The following is a 21,580-nucleotide window of genomic DNA, read 5'->3' as shown; positions in this document are numbered from 1 at the left end:
ATTTTTTTTTCTTACTGAAAAATAAAGGAAGATGAAATTTGTAGCACCATGTATTTCGTGTACTACATAATTTAATCATCATGTATTCACTTAATAAGAAAACTATATTATCACTTTCTTCTGTCATAAGGTAAGGTGGAAAGAGTATGCCTTGCTTTTCCTTGCCTAGCTGTGATGCAATTTCTCTGGGTCATTTTCACAGCATTGATTGTGTTCTCATTTCAGACAGATGCAGCTTTAATGTATGATGCTGTTCATGTGGTGTCAGTTGCTGTCCAGCAGTTTCCACAGATGACTGTCAGTTCATTACAGTGTAATCGGCACAAACCATGGAGGTTTGGGACCCGCTTTATGAATCTAATTAAAGAGGTAAGTCAGGAGCAAGATATGTGCCATTGTTAGTTAGAAATTCAGCACATGCAAATGCCTTTGGATTTGTGACGTGCACTCCATTTTCAATCCATTTTTTTTCCTGCTGAATTTTGTACCCAAGAAGCCCAAGCAATAAAGTGCCCAGTAAACTAAATAATAAATAGGAGGAAATGTTTTGCTGAGAAGTATCATCCCTGGGCAGAATGATAAATCGAATGAGTGCAAAATATAATAGCTGTGTACAGCAATTTGATGCCTTTCTATATTATTTTCCTAATGTTTTCATGCTAAATGTTTTCAATGTACGCTCCTCAGTTTCTGAAAGGCCTACATTTTATGAGCTTCAAATTTTACTTAATGTAAGATTGAATTATAAGATATAAAAATAGAACATGGATACTTTCAAGCAGTAGAACGAGTGCTGATAATCTTTTAACAGGTCATGATGCTGCATTCAGCAGTGCGAATTTAGTTTGTTTTCTGGTCTGAAAAATATGGATTCAGATGAACCCTGAAGTCAGTGTTATATACATAGTCCTCACATTGGAGCATTCCACAGTCATGCGATCATCATTGCTGCCCTTTTCAACCAATGCATATTTATAACTATCACACTGTCTTGTGGTCACATAACTGCCATTTGTATGCTTCACAATCAGCTCGCAACAAGCAGAGTTAATAGAACATGCAAAAGTAAAATTGTAAGACATGGTCACAGGATATTTTGCTTAATGACCATGGTGATTTACTTAATGACTGAAGGAGAAGTAAGCTCATAAGCCTGTTTTGGCAATGTGATTTTCCACTTAGGGGCCACAGCATTTAATGCTACAGTGGTCAGTCCTGATTGTGGTCACTAAGTGAGAACTACCTGTATTTTATAAGGCAATTTTGACCAAGAGGAGAGAAGCATTGGAGTCTGCAATTTCTAAAGTTTAAATGAGAATGGCTAGCTGTTTCCAGAAATTGAACAAGAACATCATTCAATATCAAACCAAGAACTGTTAATCAGCAGGCAGACCACTAGTGTAGGCATGGACATTCTTGCTACTTTGGCATTTTCTTATATGTGTGGTCAGGTGTTTATTATGTTGAATCCTTCCCCCCCCCCACCACCTATTTTGGCAGCTGACTATATTTCTAAAATACGGTCAACTTTAACTATTGAGCTTTAAAATGAACTTGCAATTATCATAATTGTGCAGGTATATACCATTTTATATAACCCACTTTATGGAAACTGAGATCTTTCAACAAAATTTTGGAAGGGGGAAATTAGTGGGAATTAGTTCCCACTAATTTGGAACTTTAGAAGAAGTTGGCTGCATGTATATATTTAAATACAAGTAATGACCCCCTTTCTTCCACTTCCAATCCATTTCTATGATGCATTTTTTACTTAATCTTGGTGATTTCCCATGGAATGACTATAGGAGAATTTCTGCAGGATCCACTCTGATTTCTTCCTTTTTTCTTGCTATAGGAACAGTGGTAGCTAGAATCCAATTGGATGCTTTTGTTAGCAAAAGTTATTTCTGGGGTGCAATGGCAAGCGGCAATTGCTTTTTTTCTTATGAACACTTTGAAAGGAATAAAGTAATATCCATCTGAACTAGCAATAAACTACTAGGACAGCGCTGGATTCTACCTAGGGCAAAACTCCTATTTTTAATTTTCCATAGTCAAAAATGAATATTAGAGATTAATACTATATTTTGTGAGAATAGTTTTGAATGCAATAAGGACTGTGTTACACAAAGTGCTAAGATGTGTTATTATAAAACTCATAACTGGAGATATGCTGAAAGACAGCAGCAGACAACAAAGATGCCTGTATCCTAAATAAGAAAGTAATGAAAATGTTTCAAAGATCATCCTAGTCCGGAAGTGGTATATAGCAGGAGAAAAGGAATGGGAAGCATTGTATGCAGAGATTAAAGAAAAGTTGGTTTAATTATCAGAAGAATGCCAGAAATCCAAAAAGTGGATATTATTTTTTTTTATATTGGCTATGAGGAAAATGAATTAAATTTAATGAATAATTAATATTTCCATTTTAAGTTATTAATTTATTCATTTCTCTTTATCTCTTTCTTGCTGCTTACATATAATTTTTCCCTTATTTTTCCTAGGCTCACTGGGAAGGTCTCACTGGCAGGATAACTTTCAACAAAACCAATGGGTTAAGGACAGATTTTGACTTAGATGTCATTAGTCTGAAGGAGGAAGGTCTTGAAAAGGTACTTAAATTACTCCCTCACAACTGATAATAGTTCAAAAGAATAATATTTCTCATTTCCCTTTATGAATTTATTTAAATTACTGGATATAATGTTCACAATTTCATTGCCTGTTTAAAAGATATTTTGGGAAAAAAATGATGATTAGCTACGGTGGCTAGATTTTTTCTTTCAAATGGTATATAGAAAACTACGGCTGTCATTACATTCATATAAAACTTGTACAGCATTAATATTGAAGTAATAGAAGCTGTAATGGTACATGGGCATGACCTTGGAAGACAAGAACCAAAGATTAGGCAATGGTCACAAAAGCGTCAACTTAAGTCTGCAGAAGGAAATGGGGGTGTCTCAGCAGGATGTCTCAGCGGGAACCCTTCCCAGATTTTAAAGGCAAGGTAGGAAAGATGTATTTTTAGTCTTGCAAGATCTTCTTTATATCACTTTACGATATGTAGGGAGATAATACTGTTTGTTTTACCTCAGAGGGCTGACAGAAGCTGGGCAGTCATATAACTGTCAGCCCCATGAGATAGGCCAATTTAATGAACGGGCAATGGGATTCTGTTAATGCTATTTATTGTTATAAGGTAGACAAGTAGAATCTTTAAAACCTGTCAGAGTTTCTATCTGTCCCATCTTATGCTAAACATAATGAAGGAAGGACCATTTTGAGTTCCCCCCACCCCACCCTTTTCCCTCTTTCTTGGGAGTGAGCAATCTTTTCTCCAAGGTCACCCTTAACTGTTTGTTCATTCCTTTCCAATTTCCAAGAAAAGATCTACATTCCTTCATGATAACCATCTACATATATTAATGCTGAAAGTTCAAAAGGATTTGTATGCCACTCTTGTAACTCTTATTTTTTTAAAAAAAAATCTCCTAAAGATAAGAGAGAAAATAGCAGTAGCGGTGAGGAACTTCCATTATTTCCTATCTTTATGCACAAACTACATGTTTCCCTCTCTTTGTAGGAATTTGCTATTTATAGGGTTGATCATTTTTTTCCAAAAATTTGCTTTATGAAAAAACAAAAAGCTTACTCCTATCCTCAAAATGTAAGACAGTATAGACAATTGTGACAGTTTGCAGACCTGAATGGGTATATCCCATCAAAATCAGTGGTGAAATCAATTTTTTTTTACTACTGGTTCTGTGGGTATGACTTGGTGGGTGTGGTATGGCTTGGTGGGCATGGCAGGGGAAGGATACTGCAAAATCTCCATTCCCACCCCACTCCAGGGGAAGGATATTGCAAAATCTCCATTCCCACCCCATTCTGGGGCCAGCCAGAGGTGGCATTTGCTGGTTCTCCAAACTACTCAAAATTTCCGCTACCAATTCTCCAGAACCTGTCAGAACCTGCTGGATTTCAACCCTGAACAAAACCCCTTTTCTGTCTTTGACACAAATCTTGTATCGAGATGAATTCACAAGACTTAGACCATTTTGAACAGATTCAGAAAAGGGATTTTATTAAGAAATAGGAATTGCTTGGGAATATTTAGCTGAGGAAACAGAAAATTGAAGGGGGATATGATACAGTATGGTAACTAGATGACTTTTAAGGTTCCTTCCAACTGTGTGAATCTATGCTTCTTCAAATTATGTCATCTATAAAGTAAGATTAACACTTATTTTCTACATTAATACCCTCCACTTTCAGGTATGCTTTAGTTAATATCCTTATGTTGAGCAAACAGCTTGATTTAAAGGCCAGTCTGGCTCCTATGATTCTATTTGTTAGCTGTAGCTTTTCTGAATACTTCTACCATACTTTATTATAGCCTATTTTTGATTGGTTGAGTTAGTTAAGGTTTACTGAATCATTGTTCAGATGGCTGCCAACACTTTTCATTTGGGGCAGCTTTAGAATTAAAATACTTAGGCTAAGCAAACTAACTTCAAAAAGATGTGGTGCTAAAGTTAATATTTTATGGAGAAACATAACTCTGGTTAAAATTAGCATCAATGCATTGTAATCCCATTACAGCAAAGAGCATATGTTGGAACTGCTCATATATGTTTTAGGAAACTACAAGAAGTAAAGTGCTTACACTTTATATGGTTGTCAAGCAGGTATAATTCTTTCCTAAATAAGTTAAAAAAAAGTAAAGCCATAGAATGTAGTAATGAAACTAATCAACAACTACCTAGAGGTTTTTGGAGTCAAGCAGCATACAAAGTTAATTAATTAAATTAACTATGAAAGAATAACTTTGTTGATTCACATTGCAAGTATAATAATTTTTATATAGTATCTTTGATGTCTGTAGACAAAAAAAATGACCAGGTATAAGATTTTAAACTATTAGTGTTACACAAATGTTGCATCTTATGTATTATTATTATTTTTATTGAATATGTACTAATTTATACACTAGGGAACTGATAGTTTTAATCTTGATTTTCTATGGGTTTAAACTAGTATACAATGTGGAAACAGCCAGTTATAAACCCAGGTTTTTAGAATATACTGATTTGTTGATGTATGTGTGAATTTGTGTCTATACACATATAGACACAACAAGGCCTTTTGAGATTTAATTAATTAAACATTGTTACACAAGCCGCAACTTAGTGCAATATGTAAACAAGGCTAGTAGCTCCTTCTGGAAGCTATTTTTGCATCCTCCCACATACACTCAACCCCCCCTCCCCAACTTGCCAATCTAATAGTGAAAGAAATATGCTGTAGAGACAGTAACTATGAGATTTTCTATATATTATTTTTGGACAGTCAGAGCAAGATTTTAGCCACCATCTTCACCTTCTTTTCTAAAGTACCTTTTGTTCAAAATAGCTTTCAAAAGAGACCCTGAAATTAACCATTCCAATAGAAACTGGAGGACCATTTTTTTTTTTAAAAGAAATGGTTTAAAAAGAATGCTGCTATAATTCAGTCAAAGCTTTTCAACTGGCTTTATTCTATTAAACTTACCAGCAGAAATTGGATTTCTAGGATTCAGAATGAATTCATTTCATTCTGCCAATTTGGTATCAGAATCCAAGTGAAAATCTAATTTGGTCAAATTGTTTCTGAAGCAATATGTTGAGTTATAAAACAATGGCACCCCTGTCTGGAATACATTCTTGTTCAAAAAATTTGTATTACCTTTAACTGGCTACTGCTGAATGAATTGGAGTGGTAGCCACAAATCATCAATTTTTAAGAACAGTGGATAATTGTGATTGAATAGAAGGGAGTAGAAGTGAGTTTCCACTTCATAATTTTTTTTCTGACTTGGGAGAGAAGAATGCAGTTGTGTGTCAACATGTAATTTATGAGACTTGAATCCTTTATGTGTGTGTATCTGAACTTTCATAGCATTAGGAAGAATAGAAAGGAATAGATTTGTTTACAGTGAAAGATAACTTATAGGGGAGAATATAGATACACCAAGCTGTTCTTACTATTTTTTTCTTTAGAGGATAGAATTTAAATGGAAAATTAAATACTTGACAGTCTGTACATCATTTTATCCCAAAGGCCACCCTTTGCTAGACATATTTTGAAATTCAGTGAATCACATTTTAGACCAGCTGCTAAAATGATTGCACCATAAGAGAATAGGAGAAAGAGTTTGCAGTTCTAATTTTGTCTTATTATTTCTCTTTTCTAGTGGATGATACCATGCATGATATGTAAATTCTTATCCTGTTTTCTAGATTGGAACTTGGGATCCTGCAAGTGGCCTTAATATGACTGAGAATCAAAAAGGAAAACCAGCAAACATAACTGATTCCCTTTCTAATCGTTCCTTAACTGTAACCACTATTTTGGTAAGTTATCTCTCATGCAATTAGTTTTCAGAGATTCAGCTATAGTTGAAAACTACTGAAAGTCACAGTGCATAAAATAATAATTATCAGCATTTGTATGTCATAGTTATGTAGCAATTACTGATTAATGAATAAGCTGAAATATCTCATTAACTGTGGGATTTTACCTTCAACTATGAAGATAGCCATTTTAATTTCTGTGCTATAATCTCAGTTGACTAATTATTTAACTTTCTTGTGATTTTCCAACATTTGTATATTTAGACAGAATATGTTTTGCTAGATTTGGAGAAAATGTTTCAGTTGGAGGTGTGTATAATTTTTAAAATGCAATTAAATATTAATTTAGCAAAGAAATTCCTTCCAAAAGCAGTAGTGATTCTTTCAGACTTCTCATTCATATTTAGTTTAGATTTAATTTCAAATTTATAAATAATAAAAGAAATATACATCTAAAATAACTCCTTAAATGCAGAAAAATTAAGACTTTTTAAAAGTTTAACTCCAGCACTTTTATTTAATCTAATTCAGTTTGATTTTTTTTCTTTTTCCTACCACATTTAAGAGAGTATTTCAGTTAGAGTTCAAAAGATTTGTTTCAAGCTTGAAATAGCTGTCATATGTTTGAAATGGGCTGGTCAGGTCATCATGGAAATGTTTCAAGTTTGAAATGGAGTGCCCAAACCAAAAAAAGAGGCCATTTCATGCTCAAATACATCTCATTTTTGATTGAAACAGATAAAAAATAAAACATTTTACACAGGCTCTTTATACTATATTTATTAGCTATTTTATTTTTATTTGTCCTTGGAGCAGGAATAAGTAATATGACATGACTTGAAACTGTGCATTTTATTCTAATATAAATAAATAATATTTTACATGATTCTATTGCACATAAATATTTTGTGATGAAGGGCACACAGGGAAAATAGAAAAAAAAAGGAAAAACGTTTTCCTTGCCTGATTTCTACTGCAACCACCAATCACTTCTTAAACTAAGCAGTACTTTATTTTTATGCAGTGTTAAAAACAGAAAAGAAACATCTGAACTTGTAATAGAAGTGCTAAATAAGAAATAGAACTTGCAATAGAAGTGCTAAATAAATTCTGAACTGAGCAATTTTCTCCTGTCTTACTCAAAATGTTAATGATCATTTGCCCAATGATTCCATCTTAATTATTTTCTTATCTGCTTTAATTTTTAATTTTTTTAAAACTATGTTTGTAACACAATCTTTTTTAAAAAATGGACTTACTTATAAGGATCCCTGTTTAAGGCCTTGTTTGAAGACAATTTAAATTCTGCATTGTCTTAAATTGCACTTTCTCACTCTGATGTCCTTCCAATATATTGAACTGAATCACCATACTTTTCCACCAGCATCAGATAATTATCACTTTTTGATATAAAATAAAGCCAAGTTAGTGCAGCACAGACACTAGTTTTAGGAAAAGTGTGCTGTTGCTATAATTCATTCATTTCTGTTCTTAAATCTACAAAGTGAATGTCATTCATCTATGAAATATGCATCTCCATACTTTCCAAAAATATTCTTTTACTATAGTGAAAGTCTAACAAGAATAAACAAGTGTAAATTTTTCACCTGTTTTTTTTTAATGTGTAACCAATCAAAATTTATTAGTATGTATATTGCTCAGTGGAAATATTTTTCCTGGCCTGGAAACTTAAGTAGACTTGGTTTAGTTTTTCAATGGGACATTGCCAGGGACTACATAAACAACAGTGGGAAGTTGAAGAATACCCTGAAAGAACATAAAGAAGAAATTTTTGGCATACAGTTGTCAGAAATACTGTGTGGATGTTTTCCTGAAGTTACAGGGTATCGAACCTAACTTGAAGGAGACATTACTTAATATGAACAATAAAACAGATTGGATTTTTATTGAGCCACTCTTCCTGTTTATATTCTGAAGAACAACAGGTTCAGAAGACCACCTTAAAGACTGGCAGGTTGGTTACAGCATAAGTCTACATGGCTGCAACACAGAAATGCTTAATTGCTTTTTATCATATATCTCACAATAATAGCTTCATAGGTACAGAAATTATTTGTTTTCTTTTGGTAATTCTGCAGCATAACAAAGTAATAATATAGACATTTCTTTGATAAAATCTGAAGAAAAATTCTAGTTCCCTGTAATGATTTTTAATTGTTGCTTAACTAGTTAGTGGTTTGTAATTTGTAGTCTTCATCAAGCACATAGAACCGCCGTATAGAACAGCTCCTTATTCTTCATTTCAACATTCTTTCTATTTCAGAAATAAAGAACGTTAGCCACAGAACTCAATGTGGTGCATTCTATATCTCAAAAAGAAAGCCCTCAAGAATGAGTGAGATAAAATAAATTTAAATTTACTTTAAAAATAATGCTCACTATATTTATCATTATAATCTTTTCAACCTGTCCTGAGAAATAGCAACAAATAAGTTTTTGTTCTTCTCTGTCTTAAACAATTTGGTGGGAAAAGTGCCAAATATTGTGAGAAGGAACATGCCAGCAGCAAAAGAAAAGAACTTTGTTGTGCCTGGCAACAGTAGAAGAGAAAGAAGTGCTTTCTATGGATGATGATCATGCATGGTGTTAAGGTGCTGAATGTGGAATGGGAAAACCCATATTTCAGTTATCCTTTAGACACAGAAGCCAATCAGATGATTGTGGGCCAGGCCTTCTATTTTAATGCTAGATGGAAAGTTGAAAAACATCTGTCTTACCACCAATATTGGACCAGCATGTTAGATAACAGTCTATAACTTTTAGTAACAAAAGCCAGTTTGGTGTAGTAGTTTAAATAGTTGTTTCAGGGTACAAACTGGGAGACTGTGGGTTAAAGAAATAGAAAGCACATAGCTCTTAGAAGGGTGCTATAACTAATTGGAAACATTCTTTGTGATACCATTGTTAAGTAGGCCTTTACCAGTTAGCTTTCTGTTGTATCTTAGATAGTGTTGCCATTCAAAAAGAGGCCTCTGTTGAGAATACGGAGAAGTGTCGCCCAGAGAAGTGGGCAAGTGTTCTGAAAGATAGTAAGATATAACCAGGACAAAGTGCCTGTCCTTTATAGTTTAACAGCAAATAATAAAGTGGTAATCAGAAAGGAAGAGAGCTAATCAAATCCAAAAGAAGCCAGTACCTCTGGAATAGATTTAGTTGAGTTGGTCTCTGGGATCCACAAAACAGCTTCTCAACATGCAAAACTGAACTTTAAGGAAGTATTTATTTTTATTTTTTTAAATCATATGTGGTTGCTGAAGAACTGGAAAGAGGATGAGACTAAAAGAAGGTGGTTCCAGAATAAAAGTGGAAATGGAACGCAGAAGATTTCATTTTTAATTTGTAGTTCTTTTTTAATAACATGGAGGCGTCCCCATAGTAGTTTGAAGGAAGAATAAAAAGATTTGGCTGCAAGTTTTTGATTACAATAAAATAATAAGCCAGGCATAACACATGAATTTTGCCCTTTGAAAAAGATGTAAACATTATCTTTACTTATCTTTTGGTCCATTCCTTTGGCTGGTTGCCTACTGAACATGCAGCTTCTAATGTCTGGACAATTATTCCATACCCATCTCATAACGATGAAAAACATAATTAGGGGTCTTGGTACCAAGGGCCCAGTAGCACATCTCTCAGAGAGATAGATCAGATGGTATACTTTCTGAGGGCTTGGGATTCCTTCTGGCTCAGTCTTGAGGAATTCTAGATCTTCTTCATCAGAAGAATATTCCATATTAAAGATGAGAAAAATAACATATTGTCCATTTTCATTACTAAATTATGTTCTTTCTCTTGCTACTTTAGTTGGCAAATATTTTTAAAACTCCTTATGAAGTTTCATGCCCATTTTTATGGACAGTTCTCCTTTTCTTGAACCTTTTTTTTTATCAGGTGCATATTTTCATTAGAAATATGCATTCTTCTTTGCGCTCGCTGAAATGTATACAATTCTTTAAAACTGGAATAAGAGCAAACATTATATATCATTCCCCTTTGGAATGCAAGCTGCATGTCCTTTCAATTAAAATATGTTTCTTTTTGAAGGCTATGGTAGCTTTACAGGTAAAGCTTGCTATCAGTTCTGTACTCTTTTTTTTTGGACTGAATGTTTTTGCAGTAATTCTAGAATGGGTTCTGGGACTCTAATCACTTCTTCAAGAAAATTGGTCAGACATACAATTCCAAGTGTATCTTTGATTGTGTCTAGTCTCTGAGGGATTCTTCTGGGCTATACTATCAGTCTGTGCTGACATGACGAACAAGTCTAAATCATTTTCTTTGCTACAACTCTGAAAGGTGTCGGAGTATGAAACTTTCCTAGCCTATTATCTCATCTCAAAAACATAATATTTGTCCTGCAACAGGCAAGTTACCTTGTATTAGGCCACATGCAACTTTTTAAGAATCTTGAATTCTTTTTACTGAAATGATTTTCTCCAATATGTTCTTGTTGGAAATATAGTTTATATTATTAGAATATTAGAAATCAGTGGGATTTAAAGCTCATGAACAATGTTAAACTGAAACACTAGCAAAAGAAGCCACAAAAAAGACAGACAATGTTGTTCTTCCCACAGCTGCACTTTGCAAATTACTAAAGCTTAGAATGTAATTGTTTTATATTATTTGCCGATTTGAGATTTATAAAGGAGAGCAAACCTTGGATGCCATAAAATGAATACATGGGTATTGCTTAACTCAGGGCTTAATCTCTGGGCCATAGCCCACTACCTATTTGCAATTGGACCATGTGAAGAATCAGGCTGGTGTGCATATGTTTAGCTTGACTTACACAAGTAGCGGGCTGGCATGCATTCACAGCTCAACTTGAGCAAGTTGAGATTAACTTGTGCAAGTTAGTTGAGGTGTGCGAGTGCATCAGTCTCCCACTCATGTGAGTTGAGCTGCACATACATGTGCATTGATCCACTACTCATGCAGCCTTGGTTTCCTTCTCCCTGCCCCCAGCTAGGCTGCCAAGCCACAAAGGTTGGGGATCACTGGCTTAACTGATGCAGTTGCTTACCTATCATAATAATCTTCTTTGCAGAGTAAGAGTCAGCTGTACTGAAGGAAGTTGGAAAGAGAGTTTGTTGACCTATCTATCTTTATTCCTTCCAGGGAAAACCTAGGTAGAAATCAGTTGGCATTTCATGTTGGTATGTTTTGACCAACTGTGTTCCCATTATGAGAGTAGATATATAATATTGGTCCACTATTGTCCATAATTGTTTAGCATAATTCCATGAAAGATAGTTTCTGATTATTTTTATTGGAATGGGAGATATTCTCCATTGTTTCCATTTGCTTACTTTAAAGAAACAGGTCCTGGAATATGAGTAGAATTGGTATGTTTTGCCTTTTTTATATATATTATATTTCCTATCCAATAATCACCAATGTTCTGTCAGTTGTTGGGAATGTTTGCAATTCCATGTATTTTGGGTTAAATATCTTCAGGAACTGGCAGGTTTATTATGTTTTAGAAAGCAGTCACAACTGGATATTGACAGAGATTATTAGCTTCATGTGAGTCTCAATTGTATCCAACCACCATATTTAGCCTGATTCTTAATTTATGATTTCATAGGGAAAAGGAAAGTTGTTTATAGTGTATCATACTGTATCTGTACAGGCCCTCTCAGTATTTCTCTAGGATTTCTGATGGGTCTTTCATAACCCTAGCTGGGATTACTCTTGCATGCACTATCCAGAGTATCTTCTCTGGATAGTGCACGCAGTACCACTGAGTTATAACTGAATGGAGGTTAGTTGTTGAGAAATTTGAGAATTCTGCTCATTGTCTACTTCTTATCGTCCATGATGAAAGTCTCACCCATAAAATCACTGGATTACATTTCTTATTATTAATATACATTTTCTGATTATTAATCTACATTTTGAAACATGTAAATCCTGTATAGTTTTTATGATTATGGAGATTCTCAGTCATTTAGGTATACATTCATCCATATATAGCTTTTATTTCCAGGCAATTATAATGCTAACTGCTATTTTAATTATGTCATCACAGTTGCCAAACTGGATTCGGACTCAACTATAAAAGCTATAATTCCTTAGTAATAGTTGAATAAATCAAAAGTAAGTTGCCTCTCAGTAAAGATAGTATTCAGCATAACTTCTGGGCACATAGAAGATATGTAAAGAAGCTGAATGAGCTTTGCAAAGGACAGAGTGTTTTTTAGTGATTTCAGAACAAGAGTTTTGTACGTATTCTTGTATTAGGGAAAATCTTTTGAATTTTCATGATGTTGTAAAAAATATTTATCTGTTAAAAAATAATAATTGAATTTTATTTCCTCTCTATTTATATTCTTTTTCAGGAAGAGCCATATGTGATGTTCAAGAAATCTGATAAACCTTTATATGGGAATGATAGATTTGAAGGATATTGTATCGATCTCCTTAGGGAACTATCAACTTTTCTTGGATTTACCTATGAAATTAGATTGGTGGAAGATGGGAAATATGGAGCCCGGGATGACGGTAGTGGACAATGGAATGGCATGGTTCGAGAATTAATTGATCATGTAAGTTACTTTAGAATTCATCTTTAGGAACTTATTTTCCTAAATTTATGTTCTCACTCTGACCTCCATAATCTTTCAACAAGCAATTTGTGCAAGTTTATTAGAATAAAAAGTATTCTTTTACTGTACATGATCTGTCATTTTTTACCTAAAATTGTGTTATGGTGGATGGGATGAATCAGGTATCATCCTGGTACCATCATTTGTATTTTTAGCTACAGAGCTCTTTATTTCTATATACAGAACTGTGTATAGAAAATTAAAATTGTAGTTAGCATCCTTCTTTATTTTTTGGAAAATTTTATGGAACTGGGCATTTGATGTTTGCTCTTCCATAATGTGGGTTACTACAATCCAGAAACAATATTACCATGTAGTCAACAATATGTGTAGTTTTAATTTTTAAAGTTAATTGGAACTTTTTCCCAAAGAAATATATTGACATATTGAGATAATTGTTAGAAGTTTGTCTGGGGCTGATTCTCTTATGCTATTGATGGTGGACAAGTAATGGTAATATGTCACTTCTACAAATCCTTTCCCAATCCAATGTTAAGTTTGATAATTCAAAGCCTTTCTATTAAAACCCTTCAGTTTCTCTGTTTCTTTGCTAGCTAGCACAATATTTTGATTTGACCTTTTAGATTTGTATTAACCCTTTTTGGGAACTCATTTTAAATTAAAATGCTTGAATAGTTAAGTGTGCATGATTGTGTACATCAGGAACTTTAGGAACAAGGCATTTTATTAAAATATTATATTTGCTTCTGTTTCCAAGAAGAATTCATATAGACTCTTTATAATGTGTGGTATTGCTTTTCATTAGCATGTTCTGAGAAGTGTCCTGCTCTTTCCATTTAAAATATCATCTATGAAATTTTAGATTAGACAGAAATATTAATGTATAGTGAAACAGCAGGTTAATTCAATGTGAGTCAAAACAGATATCATTAGAAGCAATTGTTTATAATTGAGTAAGTCAGGCATCCCTTCACTTCATTGCTTTTAAAACATATTCTCTCAGTAGGTGGTACCAATTGAATCTGGTTTCCTGGAAACAAAATTTAGTCCCCTTGAAAATTAGGTAATTGTCTTCAGCTTTTTTGTGTTTTACATTTGCTTTAGAAAAACACTCAATAGCAAGGCATCTGATCAAAAACAGATAACTGGTAATAAAAGAAAAATTCTTAGAGCTGTTGCTATTTAATACAACAATAAAAAAAAGTGGTTCTGTCCTTCAAATAGATACTTTTCATTGGAAACAATGGGATTGTCTTAAGCTTATTATTTTGATGGGGCAATCAATTACTTCCTTAGAGGCTTTCACATCTCATTAGATCTTCCTACCATTTGAGACCTCTTTTCAATTCTCCATTCAGTTATTCCTTAGATTCGTGTGTGTGTGTGTGTGTGTGTGTGTGTGTAATATAGATAGATAGATAGAGATAGAGATAGAGATAGAGATGATATAGATATTGATATATAGATAGATATACTGTAGATGTCTCCTGTCAAACGTATTATCTTGGATTCTTAATTTTAAACTATAGTATATTATCAAAGAGAATTAATAGAATATTTAAGGTTATGTAAACTGTGTTTGATTTGAAATGTTGGCTAGATTTGAGATAAGCTGAATCACAGTATATCTGAAGCGGCTCAGAGTGAGAGAGGCTGCACTGACATATACATTATAATTTTGTCCACATTTTCTGTAGCAAAAATAGTACAAATGATTTCTTTTCAAAGGTCAAACATCAAAAACAGTATGTCTTCTTTTTTCCCCCCTTTTTTCGTTTGAAAGCTACAAGCAAGAATAACCTCCTTTAGCATTTAGCTCCAAATGCCTACATACATATTCTAATATGGCTTTTAGACAGTAATAACTGCAAGCTACTTTCAGAAATTAATTCTAACTTTGAAAAATGCCATCCTGTCTCTCTTCTTATTTAAATCATAAAAGATCTAAATAATTCTAAATGATAACCTTTATAGTTAAAAATGTGGGAGGGATTGGAAATTAGAACAGCATAACATTTATTGATTTATTTATATCCGACCTTTATATTTTTGTAAAAAATAAAGGTGGGATATAAAATAAGAACTTTAACATACTATACATCGCAACATCAAAAGAAGTTTCCTACATCAATAGCTTTAGAAATAAACAGAACTGAAGAAGCTTCTTGGATAAGAAGTGAAACATTTTCAAGGAAAATACTCAGAAAGTCTAGTTGCCTTTTGAAACGCACCTTTGAAAATGATAACAAACTAAATAATACAAACTGGAAAAGAATACAAATGTATTTCAGAATAGTAATAGCTAAAATTAATACTCTTGGGGAAAATGTATTTTAAAATATATTTTTTTAAAAAAGTTCTGTATGTAGGTATATTATGGTATAAGTATTTATATGTACGTGGGCATATGTGCATTTGTCGGTGCACACAAACAGAAGTACACATCCTTAGAGATTCTTATTATATTGTATATTATAATACACTTATCTATTAGATTTTTATCCTGCTTTTATTACTCATTGTTTTGATAAATAACTCAAGATGGCCAACATACCTAGTACACCTTCATCCTCCTGTTTTCCCAGTAACAACCATCTTATGAACTGGTTTGGGCAGAGAGAGAGAGAATGACTGGTGACCCAGCCGGCTTTCATGCCTCAAATGGGACTAGAAGTCTCTCCAGATTTCTAGTCTAGTATCTTAACCTCTAGACAGTCTGGCTCTCTTTTATCTCCTTGCTGTTTTCTTCCTTCTTTTCCCTGTCCACAACACAATTTATATTTCCTTGTTTCACACAAACAGAAGTAAAAAAAAATCTAGGTTGCCTCCTAATGAAAGCCTTTCTTTAGTTAAAAGATATATACAACTCAGCTGGAGGGTGTAGGTTGTGCAACCAATTTCTCACATTGGTGAACACTTACACAAGTAATCAAATTGATTTATATCTCACCCTGAAGTGGTTGCTTTAAGTCAAGGGAGTGATTAATGAAGATGGTTATCAATACAGCCTCTTGAGCTCTTCTGGGTCTAGCTAGCAAGCAATTTGTTTCAATTTGTCCTCATTTCTGTTCTTTTAAAAATATTCACCTCCATCTTTTTTCTTTTCTGTGACTTACACACACACACACACACACACACACACACACACGATTCCTTTTGAAATAACGAACACACACACACATATTACCTACATACAAACACACACTATATACAAATACATCCGTTCACACATTTGTGTATTATATTATAATATTATATGTATATTATATATACATATAGTATAATCAGTGGTGGGATTCAGCCAGTTCGCACCACTTCAGGAGAACCAGTTGTTAACTTTCTGAGCGGTTTGGTGAACTGATTGTTGGAAGAAATCATTAGGGCAGAGAACCGGTTGTTAAATTATTTGAATCCCACCACTGAGTATAATATACATATATTATTATACTATACAGTATGTATATTATATATACTACATTATAATACAATGTAATGTAATTAATGATAACATAGCATAGCATAGCATAGCATAGCATAGCATAGCATAGCATAGCATAGCATAGCATAGCATAACATAACATAACATAACATAACATAACATAACATAACATAACATAACATAACATAACATAACATAGCGAAAGCCAGTTAAATGACCTTGGATCAGGCCAACCCACCTCACAGGATTATTGTGGGGAAAATAGGAGGAAGAATATGTATTAGGAATGGTAATCTGGGTAATTAGGAACAAATGCAGGTTTGCACAAATGTCATGGTTTTCAAAAACTGAAAAGCTAGTTGAGGTAAATTAAAAACAGAAATTATTAACTATTCTGTTTCTTTCACTGTTTTTGGTAAAACAGTACCAATCATGTAGGCCACATGCTATCTAAAAATTTTCCCTGATTAATTTGTGTAGGACCAAATTGAGCATCTTCTATTCTTCTTGTCTTCCTGTCCAAGTAAAGCTTTGATTCTGACCTGGGCAGATCCTGTGAAACCCATAAATAGTGCTCGCCATATGTTGAGCAATATGTCCTTTATGACTCAGGTAACATGATAATGAAGTATTCACACTGGATTTTAACTCCAAGCTGGCCCAGAAAAATAAACATTTGCACATTTGACAACTACATCTGTGCTTGGCAAATGTCATGTCTCACAGCACTTTCTTTTTAATAAGTCACTGTTGAGAATGACTAGTTACAATTCCTCAGCTCTTTTCAATTATACTTAAGGGCACTTTTGCACGTCTTTATATGGCAATTGCCATTGCATTTATTTTATTAACTGAAAGTAACTTAATTATAAACAGAAACATATTCTTGAGTCAAGCAACCAGAAATTTTTGGTTTACTTCTAACTTGCATTTCAGGGCTAGCTGATTAAATGTGTTAACCAAATTCATGGTGAATAGCCTGGAACTGATTGGTTAAGTGGGTTACCAACCAGAGCTAGATACTTCAGCATGAAGTTGATTTTCACTTCTATCTGGAGTTCTTTAATGAGCTTGTAACTGAATGAAAGAGATGGTATGACCAAGTTGATTTTCTTCCACTTTTCAACATCTTCCAGTACCATTGTTCTTCAATTCTCCTTGTTTGACTTAAGGAATTGGGAACTAGATTCACTTACCATTTTTGTTTCAAATAACTGTTTGAATGGATCTTCCTGAACTTTGGAATGTTATGAAGAATAATTTCTTCATTTTCCCTTCTTATGAATTAAGAGCCAGAAAAGCTTGGCTTTGGAATAAAGAAATGAAGTTAATCCAAATAAGAATAGCTTGATAGAGATGGGTTTATCTTTCATGCATTTCTTGGCAGCAAAATAGAAATATTTAAATAAAAAAGATAAAACAATGGTAAAAACAGTAACATCATCAGTTATTTAATGTCACAATCAGAGCAGCCAATGAAAAGTGAAGAAGAAAATCAAGAGAATGATCCACAAGCAGATAACTTTAATTTAATTTATTTTTAGTTTTACAGTTTATTTTAGTGTAATTTAATATAACATACGTTTAGTAGAAGACTTTCTAGTCTACATTGGAAGTGTGCTCTAAAAGGGAGGCATTACTACAAGGAATGTTCACATTTTTACAGTAACAGTTCTTATCAAAAAATCAAGTTCGGGTAGACCTATATGGAAAGAGGTGGGTCCTTATAGAATGAAATTCTGAGCCATTTATAAATCAGCGCCAACAGTTGGACAGCTGATCAATGAAGTCAGTGAAGTCTTCAGCATAGTTAATGTAGGTACATGTTAAGGAACTCCAATGACTAACCTAGCCAGAGGACTCTATAATAACTGCAATCTGTAAAACAAACTCTCAAAAGAAGTGCCATGTGGTGTATATTACAGTAATTCATCCCTGAGGTTACCAGTACATAAAATGCTGTGGTAAATTGTGCTCTGCCCAGGAAAAGTTCTGGTTGGTAAAAATTGAAATTGTTCCCAAAAGCTTCTTAGGTTTTTAATAGCAAATTCTCTAGAAGAATTCCCTCAAAGGGAAAGCAATGCCATCTAGAATAACTAATTTCTTTTGGAAGATGAAATCCTTGGTGCTCTCTGAGCTTGGTTTTCCCTTGGAACTACTTCCTTATCAGTCATCAGCCTTAAGAATATTTGTTCTCATCTAGCCCACCACTGTCATACCAAGTGGTAGAAATGAGATATTCTAGCTGATCTGGAGAAGCTAAGAAGAGTTAAATTATTTTGTACTTGACTGGAGAACTGTTAAGAAATACTAAAAATGTATGCTAGGAACATCTCAGAAAACAGCCATAGTAAAATGCTTGTGTATTACTGCCATGGAAATTACATAGATGTATCTATACAGTCAGCAAAAATCATGTTTGATAGGAAAGAATCTTTAATTTTAACCAGCAGTACCATCACCACTGTTATGTTGCATTAATTTTAAATTCTTTAGATGTCTTAGTTTGGATATAATGTTAAGCAATTTTCTATATCAAACAATTGTATGTATAATATTTAATTATTGACTTATTATCCTGCCTTTCCCCCTCCCCAGTAACTTAAAACTTTGCTGAACTCATATCAACCAATCTCTATAGACCAGGGATGTCAAACTGGTGGCCCGCAGATCAGATGCATCATGCACGGGCCACACCCACCCCAGCTCTGCAAAGGGAAAAAACCTCGCGATACCTCATGTGATGGCAATGTGACACCACGAGTTTGGCACCTGTGCTATAGACTATGATATGCCCCATTTTCCATTTCCATTTCACTTCTATTACATTTCATTTCAGATTGTTCATAAACTATTTTTTAGTTTATTTCTTTTTCTACGTTCCTTTTTTTTTTTTTTTTGCCTTCTTGGAATGTTCATGGTTGCATTACTATTTTGTACACCTTTTTTCTTCATCTTCCCTGCCATGAGGTCCTTATAATAGTTCAGCTTAATATTTCTAGGGTTTTTTGGGAAAAAAGGAGCCAAAGAATTGATAGGAGTGGTATAGAGAATAAGAATGATGACCTTGATGGAGAAACTGTTGCCTAAACAAAAAGCAGATGCTGTCGCCTAAACCAAAAGGCCTGAAGCATTTAAAAAAACAAACGAACTAAAAAACAGAGCTGTCAGATAACATTTAGAAGTGGCTCAGTTATTGTCAGCCCCTTGAGATAGACCAGACTAGGAAACCAAAGTTATGAATGCTATCTAATTTATATAGATGTTAGAAGCAAATGGATTTGGGTGCTGTACAAAAAAACTGAAAGAATAAATATCAAAAAACATTTAAAATCTCCAAAAGCAGCTAAAAAAAAGAATAATAGAGGAAGGAATGTTAAAACTAATGGTGCCAGCTCACTACTTCACCCATCTTCTGGGGACCCCAGGCTGATTGGCATAATAGGTCTTGAGGGCCTTTTGGAAGTCGAGAAGCAATGAGGTCATCCTCACATTTGGGTGGGAGGGAGAAGCAGAAGATTCCACAGCACAGGAACCACAGTTGCAGATTATAGACGAAACAGAGGACTATAAAACATAGAATTGCACAGTACAAAATAGAAAACTATAAAGCTACAGTTAAATAATAGAAACCATAGAGATGATAGGGTAATGTTATAGATTATAGACCCATTGAGATAGGATTAGGACCTATCAAGTAAAATAATTAGGTTTCCAACATAGTAAGAGATAAAATTATTATTATATGCAAAGGAAAAAATTGTAAGATTTTTCTAAAAAAAAAAAAAATCCCTTTATACAGAATTTGTTTGTTTCTCTATCTCTGGTTGTTATCATCTCACAAATGTACATTATGATTTCATGCCCCTTTGAAAGATCTGCAGAATGCTTCTGAGAGGCGCGAGTCACATCTTTTCTTTCCCTGGAGGAGACACCAATAACAGACTTGTTTTTTATTTGCCTCACCACTTATTTTAACAAGGATGTATATTTTTAATATATATTTTGACTCTCCCTGCTTTTCTGTTGTCCTGTTTTTAACAACATGCAGCTTTCCATTACTATGATCTCATCATGGGAATCATCCCAGTGTTATTTCTTTTAAATCACGTTTGCTCTTGTTTATTCCTCACGCTCTCAGCATTAGTATATGGACAATGAGAAGCACAATATTGATGAGTCCATACACTAATGCTGAGGCTTTTGTTTTTGTCAGCCACAGGATTCTTTTGAAAGCCCTGAATATGTATATTTAAAACTCTGAAAATATAAATTATTTAACAGATTAACAGAGTTGGAAGGGACCTTGCAGGTCATTGAGTCCAAACCCCTGCCCAAGCAGGAGACCGTACATCTACCTCTACCTCTACCTAGGATCGAACTCACAACCTCCTGATTGTGAGGCAAGAGCTCCACCTCTAGGCCATCGGGTCTTGGTATTATATTGCATATAATTTATTTATTAAATTTGTTTTCCACCCATCTCTCTTCAGGCCAATCTTAATATAATAAATTAAATATAACAATACAATAAATATTATATATTTTATATTTATTATATAATAAATATAAAATATAATAAACATTCACGCAGACATCATATAAACACAGAATTCTCTCAAGATTGCAGTTGACTTCTGCCTATAAATGGAATTTTGTGTAAGAACAGAATAATAAAAAAAGAACTGCGTCATCTAACACTAATATTGATAACTACTGAGTATTTTTTTCAGAGCTATTTTCTTGCCATTTAGCTTTTGTTTGGTTAATATGGATTGATATAGATCGCTCAGCTATATCACTTATTAACCATAAATGGCGTAAATGGTTAGATGGGCATCAGACATTCAAACATCAATATAAACTGAAACAGAACCTGAGCTTTTGTGCTCAATTTTGTCTTTACATTAGCTCCTTTTTAAAATTATTTCATAATGCTTATTTTATTACTGTATTTTTCAAGCTGTGCATAATTGTTTCCTTTCGCTGTATGTCTTAGCTCTTTAAAGGCTACCTGCTCAGATTGTGTTTGTATGTTGTGCTGTACAAATTATTTAGCATGATTGCTTTATGCCTGAACTTTGTCTCTACAGGAAACCATTATCAATTATATTAAATTAAGCATTTTATGTTAGCTTTTGGAGATTTATTAA

At 33.7% G+C, this 21,580-nt stretch overlaps 1 protein-coding gene across 1 annotated transcript in view; it reads left to right on the top strand.

Moving 5' to 3' along the window:
• Window positions 1–21,580, top strand: part of GRIK2 (glutamate ionotropic receptor kainate type subunit 2) — a 515,907-nt gene that overhangs the window by 325,743 nt on the left and 168,584 nt on the right. Inside the window, exons 7-10 of the mRNA XM_070953760.1 lie at window positions 226–369; window positions 2,505–2,612; window positions 6,282–6,395; window positions 12,761–12,967. Of these exons, the coding sequence (XP_070809861.1) occupies window positions 226–369; window positions 2,505–2,612; window positions 6,282–6,395; window positions 12,761–12,967 (573 nt within the window). The remainder of the gene's footprint in view (window positions 1–225; window positions 370–2,504; window positions 2,613–6,281; window positions 6,396–12,760; window positions 12,968–21,580) is intronic.

The sequence above is a fragment of the Pituophis catenifer genome, unplaced genomic scaffold (assembly GCF_029215685.1).
Source record: "Pituophis catenifer annectens isolate HBS135680 unplaced genomic scaffold, rPitCat1.0.hap2 SCAF_1, whole genome shotgun sequence".
Taxonomy (NCBI): Eukaryota; Metazoa; Chordata; class Lepidosauria; order Squamata; family Colubridae; genus Pituophis; species Pituophis catenifer.
Note: the sequence above shows the minus strand (reverse complement) of the source record. Positions and strands in the feature narration are given on the sequence as shown.